The 21,195-nt window shown below is 42.9% G+C and overlaps 1 protein-coding gene across 1 annotated transcript in view; it reads left to right on the top strand.

Annotated features, from left to right (window-relative positions):
- Nucleotides 1-14,343: 14,343 nt before the first annotated feature.
- LOC104259710 (glypican-5-like) overlaps nucleotides 14,344-21,195 on the top strand; it is a 391,297-nt gene continuing 384,445 nt past the window's right edge. Inside the window, exon 1 of the mRNA XM_059822578.1 lies at nucleotides 14,344-14,512. Coding sequence (XP_059678561.1) covers nucleotides 14,344-14,512 — 169 coding nt within the window. The remainder of the gene's footprint in view (nucleotides 14,513-21,195) is intronic.

Genomic DNA, 21,195 nt, shown 5'->3' with positions numbered 1-21,195 from the left:
CTAGTCCAGTTCTGCTTCTGTTGATACAGACTTTATTCAGCTGGCAGTGAAGTGGATTGATAGCTGAGGCCAGACTGGTTACTGCATGGAGAAACTACCCTCCTAAAAAAAAAAATCTGATTCAAATGATTAGGTTAGTCAATAAGTGTTAAGGGGTAAATGCATCCTTCTCCAGTTGCTGCCATAATTGAAAAAGGATTGTGGTCCTTAGAAGATCGAAGTTTTTTACAGCTTGAATTTTTCTGCATATGAAATACTTGAACTGGCTTTGCATTTTAATAGCAAGTTTTATGTTTCTATTTGAACTTTTACTTCCCCCTGGAGCTTTGCCCCAACTTGCTGAAATCTTACATTTCATGTGGAATTCCTACCCTTTTTCAGGTGGAATTCTAAATTAGTGACAGTGCCTTTTTCTGCAGGGTGCTTCCTGCAGTCAGACAGTAATAAGGATGAGAGCTGGTTCTCTTGGCTCTGGCAGTTTCAGTAAACTCCACTGTCCTTGTGCCAGGGGAAATGGGAACGCAGATTTATGATGGTATAGCAAGGGACACAGGAGGGGGTCATTTGTATGATTTCCCTGCTGCAGTGAACAGCTGTGGAAGTCCTGATTGCAAATTTCTGTATACTTTCATCTTTCTTTTGTTATGAAACAAGTACTGGGAGGAAAAATTCTTTCCAGAAAGGAAATAAAACTAGAAAAGATGATTCAGTGTGGGCAGCTTGACATGAAGAATACTCTTGTCCTGGAAAAAGTGCTGCTTTCATGCCTATTTTCTCATGGGTGAACTGAGGTATTGATAGAGTTGAATTCTCCTATTAAAATAAATCCTTCTATTAAAAGAATTTGGAGTGGGAATAATTGCAGCTCACTGGATTTTTAGCCTGGACATTAAAAAATATGTTTAGGTTTTTTAAGAGTTCCTAGGAAGGGACTTGGGAGCCTGAACTGATCAGGTATCAGGAGGGCCTTAACTGTGCCTAGAAAGAGCATGTCTGCCATGAACGTGAGTTAGCAATGTGGCTTACCTCCTATTCCTGTTTCCAGCAAGATGTTTCCCTCGAGCCTGTTTTCCAGGCTGCTCTGATTCTTCATATCTCCTTTTTCCTAATCACTGTTCTCCTTGCTTTTTTTTTTTTCCCTCAGTACCAGTGGTTTTGAAGAAAGTGCCCCATTGTTTCACCTATGAGGAAGGGAAAGGAGGATTCCTTTTGTCCATGAGCTTGACATGGTATTGAAGAGTGGGAAAAGTAGAAAGAAAAGGAATTTGTCAAGTTCTCATAGCCAGTTGTGGGAATAGTTTTCTGTTGAAGACTGTTGCATTAGGAAGAGAGTCTCTTTAAGTCAAATAGCAATCCCTGATATGTTATTGCTACCAGATGCTCTTAGACACTGCCAAGTTGGGCAGGTTTCCCTCCTTTATCACCTCTGTCTAAGCATCTGCTCTCAGGTCTAATGAATGAAGAAAGTCCACAGGAAAATTCCTGGTGGTGGAGCGCGGTGTAACTTGAAATAACACTGCCCTGGTAATAATAAGTCAACAAAAATAAGGGGGGGGAGTGGAACCCAACACCCAACCAAAACCCAACTTGTGTTTCTGTCTCCTGTAGTTCGGATCTCATTCCTGTAAGGTAGACTGGATGTTTTGGAGGTGGGGCTCTCTTTTTTGGCTTCTGTGCTGAGCTATGAGAGATTGTAACAGGCTTGCCAAAAAGATGTTTTGTTGTCACAGCTCACTTGTGGATCCCTGTGTGTATGGTGGTAGTGATTCAGATCAGCTAATTTGATAATGAATTACTGCCTTGCTAAGGCAGCCCACACCCATTGCATAGCCACCTCAAGCTTTTGAGGAATAGAATCAGCTTTTTGCATTTATGTTCAGTTTGGAAGAGGGGTTGGGAACTGGCCCAGAGAAATCTCAACTTGCTTAGGGCTGTAACTGTCAAAGGTAGATTATCCAAAATGTTGGCCCTAAGACAAAGACGACTGCTGTCTCAGGAGGAAATGAAATGTAACAGCCTGCATGAGTCATGCATTTTTAATACATCAGCTTTCACTCTATAGCCAGAAAATGTACTAATGACATAGGATTTTGTCTGTCTTAGACATATTTGAAAGCTCTTGCAATGAAAGGCTAACATACCGGACTGTAGATGCTATTGTTCTCTCCAAGCACCTCGCAATTTTTACTTGGTTCTTCCTTGTGTCTGTTTTCTGCATTTCTCCCTTCTAGATGTTAGTAAGAAAGGGTCTCTGAACATCAGAAAATAGATGGTCAGCGCTATCTTGAATGGTGTCAAAATGAGCCAGCTGTCCATTTTCAATGGCTTAGTCTGGTTTCCCCACCTCAGCCACCTTTAAAAGGGTGTTCCTTCTCTGTGCTTATCCTTGTCTGAATGCTGCCCTATACAAAGTGTCTGGCTACCTGCAACTCATTGGAGCATTTTCCCCTTTTTTGGTGACAAACCATTTTCTGTATAGCTTCTGTATCACTTGTAGCTAAGATCTCATTCTGTGATCACCAATTCCAGATAAAATTTTCTGAGTACTTTCGTGAGTTGGTGAGTGCATGATGGATAATTGAGAAAAGAGAGAACTGATTGTATCAAGCAGCTTGGAAAATTCTCTTAGCAAAATAAAAACAAGAGGAAAGACTCATTTTGGGTAGCAAAACATTCCTAGTTGAAATTTGGATCAAACTTTTGCTTTTATCTAGGATCTTTTCTGAGTCATTATTGTTGTCATTTTAAATCCAAGCTGCCCTCCCACATTATGTTGATACCAAGGAAATTACAAAAGGTCGATTTCACACTATAAAAATGACATTTCTTAAACACAATCCGTGCAGACTCATAGCTGGATGATCAGATTCTTTCAAAGAATACTGCAAAAACAAGTCATCATGCTGAATCATTGTAAGTAATTCCAATATTAAAGGTTCTGCACACAAAAAATGGCATGCTTCATAAAAAAGATCATATACCAGAAGGTGCATTGGGGAAGATTTTTCAAAGGCCCATTAGTCAACTAAGGCAACTCTTCTGTTTATTCCCACTTTGTACCTTTGAAAAGATCCCCAAGGTGCAGTTTTTTCTTTCCAAAGCAGAGCTGTATTATGTTAATTATTGCCTTGCAAGCAGCAAGTTAAGGTGGATATTGATGCAAATTAGGTGTCTGTGAATACTCTTTAACGTGACATACTTTGACTAGAATAGTTACGTTTTTCTCCATGCATTACATACTTACCTAAAAGCAATACATGAGGAACAAGTTTGAGCTCAGAGTATTCTTTGTCTGTGTTGGCACAAACAGTGTATGAAGCCTGATTAATAGTGGTTCTATACAGTCTTATGCTTCTTGCATCTAGTGCAGATATCAGTGTGTAAAATCTGGCAGAGAGGGACATCAGATGGATTTGTAATGGTCTCTGAAGGGTCTTTGGCTCCATAAGCCAGTTAATGGATTGCACACAGCCATATGCAGCATTTCCATTTCTTACGGCTATAATGGAATAATAGTTTTCATTTAATAACCAACCCAAGTATAATTCAATACAAATACATATTATATTCCATTTTAGCGAATGAAGCATGCCACAGCTTAAGTGGCATATCAGAGCTAAAAAAAAAATCTCACTCTCTACCATTTCCTTCACAACGAAGCTTGCCACATATCAAGATCTTTAAGTGCAAATTCTGGTTGTAAGTATATATTAGGTCCTAGTATGTTGCTTACTGATGAATTTTAAGGCTTTGTTTTAGCTAAATTATTTATTTCTTAAACTCATAATTTAAAGGGCTAAATTCTTGTGAGCTGACTTCACACAGAGTGCCACTGCAGTCAGTGAGGAGAGCTATGGCTAACACATTTCTTGGTGGAAGTGTATAAACCCTATCAAAACCCCCCCAGCACACCCAGCTTCAGGACAAGGTCCTCCTAGTGAGCTGGAACTGCTGCCTTGGAGACCAAAGGTTCCTGTAGATTTTTCCCCAAGGGTCAGTCTGAAAACAAAGCGGAAAGTGGGTGTCATCCTTGTGAGTTACAGCATGGCACAAGCCCTTGTCTCTGTATGGTCAGAGGTGAGACATGTACAGGAGCACCAGGCTATAGCAGACCTGTCCCAAAGCTCTCTGGGGTCACAGAAGCTTTGCACTGTTTTTGAGGAGTCTTGGATCAGGCACACAGTTGCCACTAAGTAGACAAATCCTGATTCATTCAACTCTCTAACCATGTGAAGAACTTGAGGAGGGCAGGCATCATGTCTTGGGGCCCACATTTGTTCTAGATCTACTGTGCAGGGCAGAAAACCACTTATAACCAACCTTGGACTTGTTTTTGAAGGAAGAATATGAGCTGTGTATAATAGGTAGTGCTATGACCACTAAGTAATCTGTATTTCAAAGTCAAACAAAGCTCACCTGTTACCTTGTGAAATATGAGTGGGATTTATCCTCAGTTTTGTCACTAAAAATTACCTGTAAGAAATCCCAGCAGTCAGTGAGAATAGATGGCTAGGAATCAAGCTATGGCTCTATGGACCTGGAGTTCTCCAGGGACCATCACAAATCTCGTGATGTCTCCCAAGTGCTTGATTTGTGCAGATGATGCTCTGATTTAGCAGAAAGATGCATATAAACTCATGTTGCCAGCAGCCTCTATTGGCGTCATAGATGCAGAGGCTCAAGAGAGTACATTATTCCAGCAAATGTCAGCATTAATTTATACTTGCTTAGGGCTCATCTGCTTTTTCCTGCAGTCTCTTGGAGAAGAGAGATTACAGTCACGTGCATGAAAAATTCAGTGTCTAGCAGAGGAAGCCAGGACCTGCTCGGCATCCTGGAGAGTGGTGTACGCTGCAGGAGGAGGTGTGGTGAGGGAGGGGTGGCAGCAGACTGACCTCCAAGCAGAGGTGTTTTCTCATTGCTTGTTATACCCTCTGTTGATGGAAGCACCAACTTGTATCACTGAGAAGCTGCAGAGATGTCTCCCCAAACGAGTTGCAATTTGAACTGCTGATCTGCTGGCAAGAACCACTAATATAGACCTGTTGCAACAGGGAAGAAAATTTTACTGAAATCAGTGGACTTTGATAAGACTTGGTCCCACAGTAGGACTGGAGGGTCAAATTCCCCTGTATCACTTATGTGAAGAATTGCAGTGGTACTTATGAACAAAACCAACAGGGAAAAGTTTGCACTGACACACAGATTTAACTGAGCTGTTGCATTTAAGTTTTGTCACTTTGAAACATGCTTTTCAGCTCCAGCATTTCTTCTTGCATTAGATCTACCAGTCACTTTATGGTGTAAGACAGAACAGCAAAAGATGACTTTCAATATTTAACCAAAAGAAATCAGTTTTTAAATATAGTTGTTAAAAAAGCAGTGGTATGTCTAACATGTAATGTACATTAAAACATGGCTCAGGATGCTTCCTTTTTATTTTTCTGATTGTCTATCACGCTTGCTCAGTTTGCAAAGTTGTTGAGCATTTGCCCTAACAAAGATCCTGCAGGCCAAGTTATGCAAGAGGCCTGCCCAATTCCACCATTTCCACTCTTGCTCTGAGGGACAGCTCTAGAAGTCCATTTGGAATGAATGCATTGGGCAGTTGCTGAACCAGGGGGAAACTGAGGACAGTGGACTTGCCCCAGCACAGCAGAAACAGGAAGCTTTTCACAGTTCCCTTGAAGTGCAGATTTCTTCTCCAGAATCCTCCTATTGGAAATGTTTATCATAGACTCTTCAGCACTGAGATCTTTAACAAGGGTGTTTGTCTAAAACTGACAACATTGAATGCCAATTAGAAAAAGCTCTTTTCAACATGTATTTTTTATGAATAGCATATTTTAAACAAATGTGTTTCAAAGTGCATAGGCAAACTTCCCAGGCATATTTCAGCAGTGACTTGTGCCTGTTCTGCTATTGCTGTTCCAGCCTCCAGGCTATCAAGCTGCTGTTGCTGGTCATTATGAAGTGTACTAGGACTATAGTATGGATCTAACATCTGGAAGTTGGACTTAGTGAAATGTGGTGCTTTTTTCATGTCTGTCAGCTTGTTCCTCTCTCCACTGCAGATTTTACTGGTAAATGATGGTCTATCTCCATGCCAGCGTTTTTAAACACAATCTTCCCCTACAGCATCTCATATACCCAGTGGGTCTCTTTATGCAAGTCTTGGATGATTTGTGCCAAGTAGCTCTGCAGAGGTTCTTACCCAAAAGCATAAGGCAAGCTGATAGCTATTCACAGAGTGAGTTGCCCATCTCATTTGACCACCACCTGCTCTGTGGACCTGAGCTTGAATAGGATTCTTGGCACTTGGGATGGGTTTGGGCAGGACTTTACTTCAGGGAACAAGACAAGTTTGTGTGTGTTACGTTTGAAGGCATGTTCTCAGGCTAGAAAAATATAATTATACAGCAGCTGGTCCCCTGTAATACCTTTTCTATAACAGCACAAGTTATCTTCAGGACCTACTCAGATTCCTTACTGGTTGTTGGTGCTTGTGATGCTGTGTGTGCTGACTGGAGCATGCTTTGATCAAGGGCAGGTGCTGCATGCTGGCTGCTTGGTAAACTTCACACAGGGGTATTGTTGGGTCCCCTGATGTAACCCCTACAATCAAATTATAGGGAAAGGAGTGATTCTCATGCTATTGCAAGATGCTTCCCATGGGAGCCTGCATTACCACCCACATCAGGGATGCCACGAGTCTGGCAGCAGTCAGAAATTTGGTCCTAGCACCCTCTGCAGGTGTCAGATGAGGGGAAGTTAGGAGTGGAAGGCACATATGCTAATCTATAAACTAATGCGAGCAGGCAAAGTGAACCTGCCATGCCATACATGAGTGTGGTGGCAACCAGCCTGCTTTTGTCATAGCTGCAGGAAGGGTCGTGCCTTTTCACTAGACTCAACCTGTGCTATGCTGGAACTTCCGAGCCCTCTCCTCTTCCCTTCCCTGTACTTTTTCCAGACATAATCCCTGTCTGCTGCTGCAGTCCTCCAGCCCCTCTTGCTGGATGACAGCTGCAGAAACTTGTGCCTGGGTATGTTTGCCCTTATTTAACCCCAGGTTCACATCCTCCATGCCCTCCCCATTAAGGGAGGAGGTACTACCATTTTATGTGATCCAGCATGCGCAGACTTGCACTCTGGACATACAAAAAGTTGAAAAGGTCTGCAAATATGTTAGTGATGTGTGGGAGTAGCAGCAATATGTTTTCTGGTTGTATGTTTGTTCTCATTAAAGAGATTTACTTCACACCCATATGGTAAAGATAACAAATGCTGCTGTACCAGCTAAGAAGTGCAGTGGTTCTGAGCTATAAAGTTTTGCTACAAAGCTGAACACATAAACAAGTATTTTGAGGACAGAAAATGGTGGCTAGTGGGAACAATAATGTGAGATGTCAGAGGAGTTAATTTATTTTCATAAACTAGTTTATATTCTAGGATGCTTTTTCTCATGTAGGTAAAGTGTCAATCTTAGCTATGAACTTTGCTATTTATGACCTTTCACGTAAAGTTGCAAGATGAAAAGGAAAGATAAACTATTTGAACAATACAATTAAGGCAAACCCAGAATTCAGTCAATGAGTGACACCAGTGTTAAGTAAATCATCCCATGGAAACAGAGCTATTTGAAAATGCAGTGGCATCACTTACAGTACAGTGGGCAATTAGTTTTAATTAACTTCAAATTCCGACACATAGTTAAAAACCATCTTTTCTGAGTGCCCAGCTAGACAAATGAAAGTTGGGCCATTTTGTCTTGCTAGAAAAAGCTACTGCAACTATTATAATGGTGCTATTCACACTTCTAAGTGTTATGTCATCTTTTTAATTTTTATGAAATAGTACTTTTGGAAGATGAACTCGTTTCATACCCATAAGCCTTTGAATAAGGGCACTATTTTCGAAGAAGAACAGATTGAATTTTTAGAAGCTGTTTTGACTTCATTAACAATTTCAACTAACAAAGTCCAATGTATTGTGATTTTTTTACCTGTCAGGGAGAAAACAGCCAGGAGTTCTTGTAAGGTTATCAGAAATAACAGGCAGCTTTTGATGCATATGTTCGAGGTTAAATCTGGCACTTAAAATGTGATGCTGTACATCTGTAGCTACGGAAGCCCTAAGCACAAATTTTGTGGGAGGTAAGGGGATAGTTGCTTTGCATTACAGCTGCTTGATGGAGCATGTATGCCTTGTCACAACCCGCAGTAGAGTCCACGTATCCCTCTGTCCTGTGCGTCTACCCTGTTGGACCATTCTGGAGAGCAAAGAAAATTACTTTCTATAAATGTTCTCTTAGCAACATATTTTTATGAAGTTCAATGTTTTAAGAGAATGTTGTACTTGGAAGTGCTTCACCAAGAACTGAATGGCGGTGACGATCATCCTTACAATGTCAGTAGGTTCCTGCTAATGAGGCATCTGTCTGGTTGCCCCTCTGGGCCTGCCTGCACCCTGCGGGAAAGGCAAGGTGGAGAATCTCCAGCTATTGCTGACCCAGGCTGACCACCACGTGGCTTAGGACAGCAGCCCTCTTAAACAGTCACTTATTAGCTGCAGGTTTGCTGCTGTGCTGTGTTATTTTTCAGACCTGGACTGTTCCCTTAGAGGCAGATGGGATGTCCCTATACTATAATCCTTAGCGCTGTGAGTTTGGTGCTGATGTTTGAGGAACCAGCTGTGAATTACTGGTGTTGTTCACTGTGATATTACTCTTGTGTTGTTGGAAGGAGGAACTTCTGAGAAGTGTAGAGTAAGTTACTGACTTTAATTTGAAACCTATTTCCATTATTAGTCTTTTGAAGTATGTGAAACTAGAGCTAGATACTTCTGCTTACATTCTGCAACCCTTACTCCTTGAGTAATCTACTTGATTTCCCTTGGGCTATGTGGCAGCTTCTCATACGAGTCAGTTCAGAACCTTCTTGCTTGTCCCAGTTAAATTAATTTGTATGCTGAGCCATGCAGATGAGGGCAAAGAGTTATCTTCATCTTCGCAGCTGCTCAGTGACCAGGATGCTTTAGGAAGAAGAATTCAAACAGAATGTGCTGGTATTACCGAGATGGGAAAACTGTTTGTTACCATGCAGTCACCTTCATGTTGTGTTCCTCATGCATTGTGTCAATTATCAGCCGTGGGAGATGCTGCATTTCTGAGTAAGAGAAGTCTGTGTGCTTTTTACTCCCTTACATCTCCAGTGAGATTAAGATGCCTATTTCTCGGGGCAATCTTTTTATGACAAAAAAAAAAAGCTGCTCTTCTGGGGATTAGACTGATGTTCTCAGCTCATGTCAGAGAAAATACATAGCAGTCTCTGGTGGCCAGGGTGTGATTTGAAATTGTGATCTGGAGAGGGAGAACTCCAATACGTTGCATGTGGTGTAATCTCTAAATAAGCATAGTAGTTCTGATCTCTGCCACAGGAGACAAGTCAATGGGCTAAAGGATTTTTGGTCTGAACCAAAATAATTGCTCTCACACTGTTAAAAGGAAATAATAGAAAATGATGAAAAAGTGAAAGTCTTTTCAGCATTGTCTATACGATGTTTTCTCTTAACCAGTGGCTGTCCTGACTTGCTGGGTTGTTGCACCAATTGTATTTCTTTCCTAGATCTTTTGTTGGTTGGTGGGCTAATAATTTTTTAAAAATGAGTGTTACGGTATAGTTAACAGCTGTGCCTTTCAGGCGTGATTTTTTCTTTCTCTCAGGAAAAAAAAAGTATGACAGGCACTTTTCAACTGTGCATTTGAATAGGCCTGTCTGGTAAAGCGAAAAATACCCATGAAATAATGAAGCAGCACAGGAATACTGCATTTGACCATCAAAAAGTTCCGCACACATTTTTTCCATGTGGAGTACATACACAGCACAGGAAACAATTCATGGCATGGCAGCATACTTATTCTCTTTGTGCTCAGTACTTTGAGTGAATGAGAAGAGAAGGAAATGGGATCTCTAAACAAAAAAAGAGAATGATCGGTTTATGCTGGTTATTTTTCTCTTAGTTCCCTAGTGTTCATCACTTTAACAGGATAAGAAAATTTTGAGTAAAGTTACTAGAAATAATTTTCTAGCAGTCCTTTTTAGTCTTGGCATAGCTACGAATTTTTCATGTGTGACTTTTACTATTAGAATCTATATTTAAAATGTCATACTCAGCTTTAAAGTTTGCTCTGACTTGAAATACAGTAGTCTTCAGAAAATAGATTTAACTTTCTTAAAAGAAGAAAAAATGGAAAATTATAAAAATCTGAAAAAAGAAACTTGTCTTAATTACAGATTCTTCTGGACAGAGGACTTTGCATTTCTTTTGACGTTGATTAAGTTGTTTTTTAAATGAAAATCAGCTTGTGTTTTGGGCTCATTCCGGTGACTTAAACAGGTCCCTTATTCTTACTTCTTGAGTGGTCAGCTGAGTTCCTCAGGTGCTTCAGTGAAACATGTACCTTGGAAAATTGGACCTCTAAAGATAAAGCTTTAAAGACTAGATTACTAGCTTTCCTGGAATGGCTGAGACACACACAGTAAGGCTTCACTCTGGCAGCTGAATTGGCAAGAGCAGACCTTGTGCCCATTAAGTCCCATTGGTGGAAAGTCCAGTGTTGTGGAGATAAGCTCATCTTAAACATAAGGGAATTAGTCCAGCTTCCATTTAAATTGCTGGCAATGCTCCAGCTATATTCAGCAAGAGAAGGGCTGAGGCAACAGGCATACAAAACCCTGTTTCTAGGCCTGATCCCGTCTCTTCTTACGCATCCAAAGCTCATGCTGAGTATTGTGGTCACTTTAGCAGGATTAAGACTGAGCGGATTGTTTGGGCAGATTTATATTGCTATTCATTGTAAGAAGTACTGATACAGTTCTCAGTGATGCACAGTTAATACATATTCATTTGTTAAAACAACAAGACACCTGTTGACAAGGTAAACTGCGATTGTTCCAAGCAAATTGCTGAAGTGTGGTAGAATGTCAGGTACAATAATTGGTTAAATGGCTCTTCTCTTATCTGTAGCCCTCTTCCAGCAAAGCACTTAGGCATGTGTTTGCCATTAAGCACCTGACTACTACATCCACTAAAGTCAATCTGACTGCCCTGCTGTATGTGGCGCATATGTTTTGGAGAAATAGGGCCTGAATTACTTGGGGTCCACTGTATTCTGCCTGTGGTGTGTGTTCTTGGTCTTCTGGGAAGTCAGTCGTGCCCAAACACAACACCGGCAAGCACCTAAGGTGTCTGTCACTTGACACTCTGTCAGAGGATTTAAGTAGCAATCTTGCGTGCTCATTGGTGCCATAAGGTTATAATTTGTCACCAGAGTAGTGTCAGGGAAGAGGTGTGATAGTTAAGTGTCAGCTCAGAGACGCAGGGCTGGCAGGGAGGCCACCATTTAGCTGTGGGCTGTGCGAGTGTGTGTGCATGCACATCACCTGTGACTACTGAAGATGATAATGATCATCTTATTGTTTTGGTTGATTCTGAGCAGCATGTTCTAGAACATTTCTTTTAACTAAAAAGGCGTATTTAAATGTATTCAGACATGTCAGTGATCAAGAAATGTCCATTTCCTAAATTAGCCTCAAATGTTTCCCTTTCTCCTACCTGCACTACATTACATTTTTTCTTTTTTTAATTAGTGACAAAAACCTACACCCAAACAGTGTGTGTGTGGTCTACATATTTTCTGCAGCCTGAAAAACATAACAGGCCATCTTTAATTCATGCTTCTCAATATAGTTCTTACAAACCCATTCAAAACATAAATATTTCCTTATGTATTGAAGTAACCAGTCTTACATACGTAGACATTTTTATTGTGTTTGTGTACATGTATAATACATGTTCCTTAGCAGGATTTTGAGGAGAGGATGGGAATTGGAGATGATAATGTGGTGGACTGTCCTCTACTAACAATATGAGGACCAATTGAAAAATACAGATAAGCAATTTGACTTAAAATAGCCTGAAAAAGACAGGTGAGAAATAGAACACCCATCATATAAAGATGAGGCAGTAAAATAACAGTCATGTTAGAAAAGGATTAACCATTTAGATTTGAACTTGCCACACACTGAAAACAATGGCAAAAATGCCACTGAATTAGATGCCTGGGGCCCTTGCACAGAACTGATTAGATGCTCTTCATATAATAATGTATATGTTATACATTATACATGTACAGCCAAATAATGCTGTAATTCCTCAAGTAAATTATTTGTCAGATCCATCATCCTGCCATTTCTTTTCTGGCAGAACTCCTATCGAAGTCAATGGGAGAATTGTCTGAATAAAGTCTGTTAGGATTGGGCCCGAGTTTACACAAAATCCAACTGGGGCAACTTGTTCCTCTTCCTTGGATTTATAAAACCACGTGCTGGACAATAGGTAGGCAGCCGGGGTGCTGCGCCTTACGATGCTAATCCTTCTTTTGCTGATGCCGATTATTCCCTTGTGTGTCTTTAGTCTACCTGTTGCCACCTCAATTTGGGGTCTGATCCTGTTAGTGCACGCGTGTGTATGTAACTTAAACCTTGCTGGTAGTATACAACCCATATCAAGCTGAAAATGAAGTTAACCTGTGTCAGTGTCTGTGGGCTCTGGGCTTTGTGCGGGTCAGCCCTTTGGGGTGAGCTGTCCTGGGCTCTTGTGGTGACATTTGAGAGCTGCAGGATGAGAAAAGAAGTGCAGCTCTGACCTGGGTGAGCAGGACGTTTCTAAGGTGACTTTTTTTTTCCTCTGCTTTTGAATGTGGAAGCCTGATTATATGGCTGGTTTGTTCTTCCTGTTTGTTTTTTAGCTTACATGTTAAATGTTCTGAATCGAATTGGATTTTTTTTTTTTTCCAAAAAAAGGATTAATCTCTTGCTGTCTTGATAGGAACAAAGTTAATACAAGTAAATTTCTTAAAGGATTTGCACTTCTGGCTATTAAAATACCACTCAGGCAACTATCTACAGCACTGAGCTCAGCCTCTCATTACTACCTATGGGAATGTATAATGGTTAAATTAGCTGCAGGTGGGCTCCCCTGTTGCTCCAGGAGCACTTTAGCAGCATCTTGAGGGTTGCAAGTAACCTTAAAGAAATCAGACATAATGGCTTCAAACAATAGTAATTCTTGTAGCTCATAACGTGCTCCATATGCCTGAAAGGTACTGTGCAAATGAGGCGCTTTGTGGGAGACTTCTTGGGTTTGGCTTCTCTGGGAAGTGAGTGTTTTTGTGAAATGGAAAATATTCATGGATGCTGAGCGTAGTTCTACACTGAAATGTGTGGTAAGGCAGTTGATACTGAAACATGCTTAGGGCAGTGAAAAGGTTGCAGAAGACCTCTCTGATGGTGACGCTGACTGTTCTCAAGGTGGTCTCAGCCCCGGGAGGGGTCTATGTCCCCCAAAGCAATATAGGATTTAATTGCTGCTGGCTTTTGTACAAATCCACAGTTTATATATGTAGTTGGTACATAAGGAAGTGTTGCATGATACAAAGTTTTTTCTAGTCTCTGCAGTGACTGTTGGCTGGAGTTAACGCTTGTCTCGTGAAGACTCTTCTGTGGACTCCATGTCACCTGCTAGGAAGTTCGGCATCGAAGCTACCAGTGCGTGATTTTCCAACCTGCTGCGCATAGGGGTTTTGTATCTACTGCTCTGTTTGCATTTGGTACCCGTTTTCCTCGATAACCACGTGCCTCTCTGCTCTGAGGGAGTGTGTCTCCCTCGGTATAGATCTCCCTTCTCCTGAGACCCTTCAGCGGCTTGAGCTGGCCCAGACCTGCTGCCTGGGACGCTATGGCCTGCAGAGACTGTGCAGATGCTCTGCGTACATGGCTCTATAAAACTTTAGTGTTCAACTTCCCGTGAGGCTGCGCAGCAGTGCCCCGGCAGCCTCCACAGCTACCTTTTGCCGCCTGGCGTGGGTTAGCGCCGTGGGGGGAGCCCACGGTGGGGCTGGAGGGGGCCGGGCCTCGCCCGCGGTCTCCAGCACCCCCCCTCCATCAGCGCTGCTGAAGGCTGAAGCCCCCGCGGCGGGCGCGGCGGCGGTGCGGCTGTACCGGGGGCGCCCGTCAGGGCTCTTCCCTTCTCCCTCCCTTCTCCCCCGAATTACGGCAGAAGCCAATGGGCGGGGGGCGGCGGCGCCCCGCTCGGACCCCGCGGGCGGGCGGGGAGGGGCGGGGGCGGGCGCGGGCGGCGGCGGCCGCACTCACCGAGGAGGAGCGCGGGAGGCGGGCGGGGGCAGCGCCGCCGCCGGGACTGGCGCCCGCCACCGCCGCCCGGCAGACGGCCCGCGCCCCGCAGCGCTCCGGCCCGGCCCGCGGCCGCCGGGGGTGCGAGATGGCCGCTGACGGGAGCCGCGGGGTCCTGGGGCTGTGGCTGCTGGCGGCGGCGGGGCTGTGCGGCGGGGTGGCGGCGGGCAAGTCCCCCAGCTGCCACGAAGTGCGGACGGCGTTTCAGCTGCGGCAGATCGGGCCCCTCAAGCTGGTCCCCGACGTGCCCACGGCCGGTCAGTACCGACCACCCGCGGGGTGGCTTCTCCGCGCCGGGGGGTGCCGCGGGGCGAGGGTTGCTCCGGGGGGGGGGGGGCCGTGCCGGCCGGGCTCGCCTCTGCCCGCGCCCTCGGAGCAGCGGGGCTCCCCGCGGGCGGCGTCCCGGGGTCCTCCCCGGCTCCGGTGCCGCCGTCGGGGACTGCGCGCCCGCCTGCGAAAAGCCGGTGCACCGCGGCTCCCTTCGTCCGGCGCCGGCTTTCCTGCCGGTCGCAGGTAGCGGGGAAGTAAGCGGATTTGGCACGCCTCTTACTAACATAATTTTAAAAGACTTCCTAGGAAAAGAGACCGGAACGACTTCTCGGTTTTTACGTTGTGCAGGTGTTGCTTGTTGATCGCCACCGTAAGCACCAGACCTTTTTTCCCCCCGCGTTTAAGACCGGTGTGATCCATTTACTAAGTACCTAAAGCAGAGGTTTCCTCCTGAAAGGGGTCTCTTTCTTCGAAGGCAAATTAGTAACGGAGTTGTTACGGAGCGCCTGTTTTGCTGCCCAGATGTAGGGATCCTCGGGCAGGCTGGTGAAGGCATTGTCACTTCTGAGTTACCTTGCGTATGAACTCAGGAGCGTTGTCACAAGGCAAGGCAGAGGTCACGCTTTGGAGGGATACAGGCGGCAGAACTTCGCTTTTCCTTAGTTAAGCAGTAAGTCTGCAGTACTCAATATTTGGGAAAGTTAATGAGTAGTGTGGTGTTCCCTTTTGCCTTTTCATACAGTTCCTGAACAATGCGTGACAGCAATGAAATGGACAAGTTACACACATAGAATAAGAAAAGATTTTTTTTTCATATTCTGTAATTACCCAGTAGAATTCATTGTAGGGGGATAAAGTACACTTTAATGTCAAAAAATGATTAAACTCTTATGAATGACCATATATGTATCTAGATAATGAAGTCACAATCCTGACTTTTACATGTTTTAAGAAAATGTTTACAAGAACTGGAATAAAAAAGCAAAGACTATCAATCTCATAAAGCAATCTCAAGCTGCTTTATGCTAGCACAATTGTCTGTAGGTTTGTGGTGGTATAAATGTCAATTTGGGTCATTGCTTTATTATTTTTTCACTTTTTTTTTTTTAAAGCAGTTAAATTCGAAGCCCGCTGAGTTTGATGGAAAGACTTCTTAGCTCAAATGAGTTTTGGATGTATTTTCCAGCACGGGTTTCCATCTTGGGGACTAGATTTGATAGGCCATTGGGCTGATCTCTTACGGCAACTCTTATGGCTGTAAATGATTGCACAGTGCCCGTGATCTTTACCTTTGCTTTGCATAAAGTAGTTGAGATGACACATGGCTGTAAAGTTGTCTGGGAGCGAGGAATCATTCCTCATTCTGTGATAAGAAGAGATTTGCAGGAATGGCATTTTGAAGCTTGAGTTATGGTACTGGTCTCTTGTGCTGATAGAGACACCAGATCACGCTTGTCTTTGAGGGCTAAATAGGAAAGCTAGTAAAAAAGAGGTAAAACAAGGCTTTTCATCCATTTTGATGCATGCTTAAGCCTCTTTCCTGAGCTCTTTCTGGGAGAAATTCTTCAAACTTTAATTAAATTGTTTTACATTTTCTATTAAATTCTAGTACTTTAGATGAAACTTGGGGAAAACTGTGTGCTTCCAGAAGGAAGGTGCAGATACTGTGATGCTGCAGAGAGGTTTGATTGTATTCTTGTATCATATTGAACTTTCCCATTGAATAACAAGCTCTCAGAAAATAAGTAGCATGAGAGAAGGTGAGGGAGGGTAATATACTTTTAAATTTTAGCTCATAAAGGTTTCTTTTGAAGAGGATGATTGGAGCAAAGGAGAGCTGAGGAAAAGTGGTACATATTGATCTTCCCTGTTCGTTAAGTATGCTCAGCTCCACCAAAGCTTGCGTGTTTTAATGGTATCTTGCCAGGCAGTAGTGCCTCCTGTCTTGTGCCCTCTTTTAATTAAGTACTGAAGTGTTTTCCAGTGTTTTCATCTGGCAGCTATTATCAGTGAATATATCTTAATATAACCTTCCCCTTCTCTCTCTCCCTCTCTCTCTCTCTCTCTGTGACATTGAGACTCATTTTATTATGCATTTTAACAACACAAAAATGTTGAAGCATCTCCCCTGAAGACTTCAGACAGTTGTCAGTTGAAGTAGAAGAGGGAAGGAGTGGTGTGCAGCTGGGGGTGACACTGGAAAGCAGCATGCTCAGCTGAACCCAGTGCTGAATGAAGCCTGTGGAGAGCTCCCCACTAACTTCTGCTCATGTGGGCCAGACATGCACTGGGGTGCTCTTCAGCCCTCAGTTGTATGCATGTTGTTTTTGGCTTGTTTTCTCTAGAAAATGGAACTTTTGCAGTCCTGTTGTCTGTTTACTAGATATTTTCAATCACAAAAGTGTTGAAAGCCCTTGGCTAATCTCAAGCTAGTATTTATAGGCTAATACAACAAATCTGACAGGGTAAAGTCTTAAGGATTATTAAGTTCTTATAACCCTCAGGAAAATCGGCAGCTCAGTTGAGGAGAGAGGCCCAACCCAGTGCCGGGCGAGGGATCAGCAAGCAGACTGTCAGCTATATAATTTCTGTCTCCTCTTATGGGTGGTGCCTGTTTCACCCATAACAAAATTAACTCCAAATATTTGGGAGATTTTGTAGCCTACACCCTCCTGTGGTAGAAGTCGTGGTTGCAGCATTGAAGTTGCACACTGATGGATCCAGGATACAATGATGGATCGCAGATACAAGCTTTATGGGGACTGGTAGCTGCTTCCCCGTGTTACACGTGGTCTGCAGACAGGTCGCTGTGATCCCTAAGTGGGCAGGTGAGCTTAAAGAGGGACGTCAGCATGACCTACAGTGAAAAGGAGAAGGGCTTTGGGCAGGACCTGCCAGCCTCTTGTATAAAATGAATTGGTAACGGAAAGAGAAAGACTCCTGGGGAAAAACATGCTTTTGGTTTTAAGGTGTGACATGAATCTGGCAGCAACCTTTCTGAAAAATCACCTTTGCAAGAGAGCTTTTAGAGATGTCTAGGAGCCTCCTCTTAAATTTCTCTTCCATAGTTTCCCCAAAAGATATCGGATATTTTTCCGAATCTAGTCCATTAACAAGTGCAGGACTAAGAAAGCAGAGTGTTTTGATGTGGGAGGGATAAGAGGCCCAAACAACAGGTAGTTTTGAGCAGCAAATCTCCTTGGTCTGTCTGTAAGACTTTCTCCTCAACTAGCGGAGTCTGTGCTGCTATTTGGTAGTCTGTTTTTCTGGAACAAACTGAATGTTTCAAGGGTAATTTGCTGCAAATAGCAAACAGATTGGTCAGGTAAAGGTAATGCTGCCTTGGCTGTGATTCAGAGGAAGGGTTGTTTTTTTTTTTTTTTTGTGTCTTCCCCTGGACTGGAAAATGAGGTAATATGTTCATGGTCTTGTACTTTGATTATCATAGGCTGAGCTAGGATGTTTTTGTAGGAGCTCCTTGGTTAACATTTTGATGAGAGAGAATTATATGCTGTCTCCAAGGGTGAAGGGCTGTGTTAATCCTGCCAGGGGACTAAGCCTTTGGTTCCAGGGAGTCTAGATAACTCAAATCTGATGCGTACTGCTACGTATGGTATTCCTCCCAGGCATGGGACTGCCGTTAGCAATACCCTGTGAGCCCTGGGTCATATTACAGTGTAACTGCACGCTGGCATGGACTGTGTTTAAAGTTCCATTTATTCACAAGCTTTTCCGTTGCATGGAGCATGGTAGTGGCTGGCTGTCACTGCTTTCCAAATTCACAGTAGAAAAACCGAATGAATCCAATTGGAGTCCGTGACTCGTCCACATTCAAGCAGTGAATTGTAGCAGAACCAGAATAAAAGTAGCCCTTTTGATTCCATTGGTAATCATGTAGCCACGAGAACATCCTCTCTCTTATATAGGCTCAGTTCTGTCCCTCTTGCCTATTGACTGATAATATGGTCCGATTTCTGGTAAGCAAGGAAAATATTTGTCATTTGTGACAGAGTTCTAGGAATGCTTTACCTTCTAAATAATCATCTTGTTGAGGACTACCAAAAGGATGATTTGCTTATCTTGCTGCTCTGTTGCTTTACAAAGAGCACATAAGCTGCCCAGAATTGTGCTCAGGGACTCATTTCTGAAGGGCAGATTTTGTCCTATTAAAAGCTTCTTTATTCTCTACCGTCATCCTGTACCTTAAATCAGCAGAAGCATTCATTACCATGTGTATGTACCGAATATCCCATAGCAGAGCTGGACATGCGTTAACAATTTATACATTAAAAATGTTTTGCTTTCTGAATAGTGACAGGGAAGTCCTAGATTCCTACCAGAAGCTCCTCGCTGCATGTGGTGCATGCGTTAGACTGGATCTCATCCCGTCTCAGCCCGTGGCAAAGCTCCCATTGTGTTGAGAAAGGAGCATGAGTTAGATCCCTTTTGAATTTATCCAAGAATATCTATTAAACTAGCCATTTTATTATGAAAAGGGTCATGCCACACTTTATTTTCCTGTTTTTCTCTTTTATTACCACTCAGCTCTTTATTTCTATCATTTTAATGAGAACACTGTAATTGCCCTGGTAAAGGTGCAGTGCTGAAACACATTCTGCTCACAGCAGCATTCTGTCAAAGTCACTCATAAGTCTGGTGTGTGCCAGATGTGAAATGTACTTGCTTTATTGGCTCTGGAAAGTTTTTGCCCCATCAGAATGAGTAACTAAAATCCTCTGGTGTGAACTGCAATTTATACTTGGGTTTACTGTTCACCTGCATATGTGGTTGTGTGGGACTGCCTTCAAGAGCATGGGGAGGGCTACATCTAGGAGAAAGGGTTGCTGGATGAGCACAGTTGCGTTAATGCTTAGAAACAGTGTAGGGTGGTTAAGATTGTAAGAAAAGGCACAAAAAATAATCTTGTTTCCATTAGGTTTCTTTTTCTTTTAGAAAATCCTGATAGTTATAACAGGTTTGTGAAATGTCCTTGGCATTACTTGCAGCTTGTTATAATGGAAGGTTTTCTTCCTATTGCACTTAGTATTTGCTTATTTATGGACACAGAGACTTCTTGGTGGTTTAAACCACAGGCTGTTGACCTGTTGGAGGGAACGGACTGGTCCAATGTGAGATGGATTCTGTTCCCATCTTTGTCACTCTCTGAATAGCTTAGAACAAGGCCAATTGTGCTTTAGTTTCCCTTTCTGTGGGCTGTATCATGGTATGTTATTTTGAGGGGTACTGATGAAAAGCTGCCATGAAAGGGAGGTAGATCACAGCCAAAGTATCAGTGAGTTATACCTTCATTTCTTCAGTCTGAGTTACATTCTTTCTTTAAGTGAGGAAAAAGGCTAGAAGTTACCTTGGTATCTGATGAACTGGAAGCTGAACCTGAAAGCTGTCCTTTCTTCACTCCTCTCATCCAGAGGCAGCCCAAAGGAGGAAGCAGGCTTTCCAGAGTCTCTGAGCAGTCCTGGGCTGTAGTCTTCACTTGCTGTGGTAGCTGTTCTGAGCAGAAGAAAAGCTATGCTTTTGCAGCCTGCAGCTCTTCTGAAGTAAGGATGCTTCCTTCATTAATCTTCTCAGGATTTTATAGCACTCTTCAGGCTCAGACTGTCACCAGAGGTGTTAACCTAAAGCTGGTGATGACTGTGGATGCAGGCAAGACTCATGCCAGCAGTAATACCTTTTTCTCCCCTCTCCTTTTCCCATGCCTTAAATTTCTGTTTGACGCAGGACCAGCTGCCCACTCTGTAATGCCCTCCTGGGAGTAATCTATACGCAAAAAAATCTGTTTAAACTTACTTAGTGCCTCATAAAGATGGAATCGCTGTTCCACTGCCAGATGGAAATCTATAGTTCTTGTATCCATGAGCCTCAGAAAAAGCAGTGTCCTCAGTGACTTGCATAAGCATTTGGTCCAGGTGAGTAGAAGACTGGCATACTTATTCAGACCAACCTTTCCTGTAAATGCTTTGGGAAGGAATCCAAGAGTCAGCAGAGAACCTATTTTCCCCCAACACGCAATCTTGTTATCAAACTGGGTTGAGGGATAGAGGCAAGTATTCCTACAATTCACATGATCTATTCCTATTCTCTCAAAAATCTCTGCTGAAAAGACTGTGTAGTGATTTATTTTTTTAATGGTCAGCTCAAGATCTTGTGATTCTGGTATTGAACTGGATCTCAGGATGGAGAACAAGCTTAGTAAGAAATGACCCATCCTTGAAATACTGGTGGCTCCCAAGAGCTTGCCTCTGTGGCACCTTATGTGCCACTGAAGTTTTGCCATCAGATTGTAATCGGAAAGTAGAAAAATATCCCTCCCACACCCCCACCCCAATATTGCAGGGAGCAGCAGTCAGTTCTTAACCAAAGGGCAGTACTAATGAAAAGACATTAATGTGATAAGTGGAAACAAAGTTGGCATGATAATAATTGCTATATAAATCAATAAAATAAATACATCAAAATGAGTAAAAGCTTTTATAAAGATTAATCATGAAAATTGGCATGAACCTGAGGATCTGTAAAAAGCAAGGATATGTGTAAAATGCACCCTGGGCAGTAAAACGGATTTCTTTTTAAAAATGATTTTGCTTTTAGATGGTATAAAACTAGAGCTATAGTTCCAAGTATTTCAAAGTCTTTGTAATTGAATCTTTCT

Source organism: Gavia stellata, chromosome 11 (assembly GCF_030936135.1).
Source record: "Gavia stellata isolate bGavSte3 chromosome 11, bGavSte3.hap2, whole genome shotgun sequence".
Lineage (NCBI taxonomy): Eukaryota > Metazoa > Chordata > Aves > Gaviiformes > Gaviidae > Gavia > Gavia stellata.
Note: the sequence above shows the minus strand (reverse complement) of the source record. Positions and strands in the feature narration are given on the sequence as shown.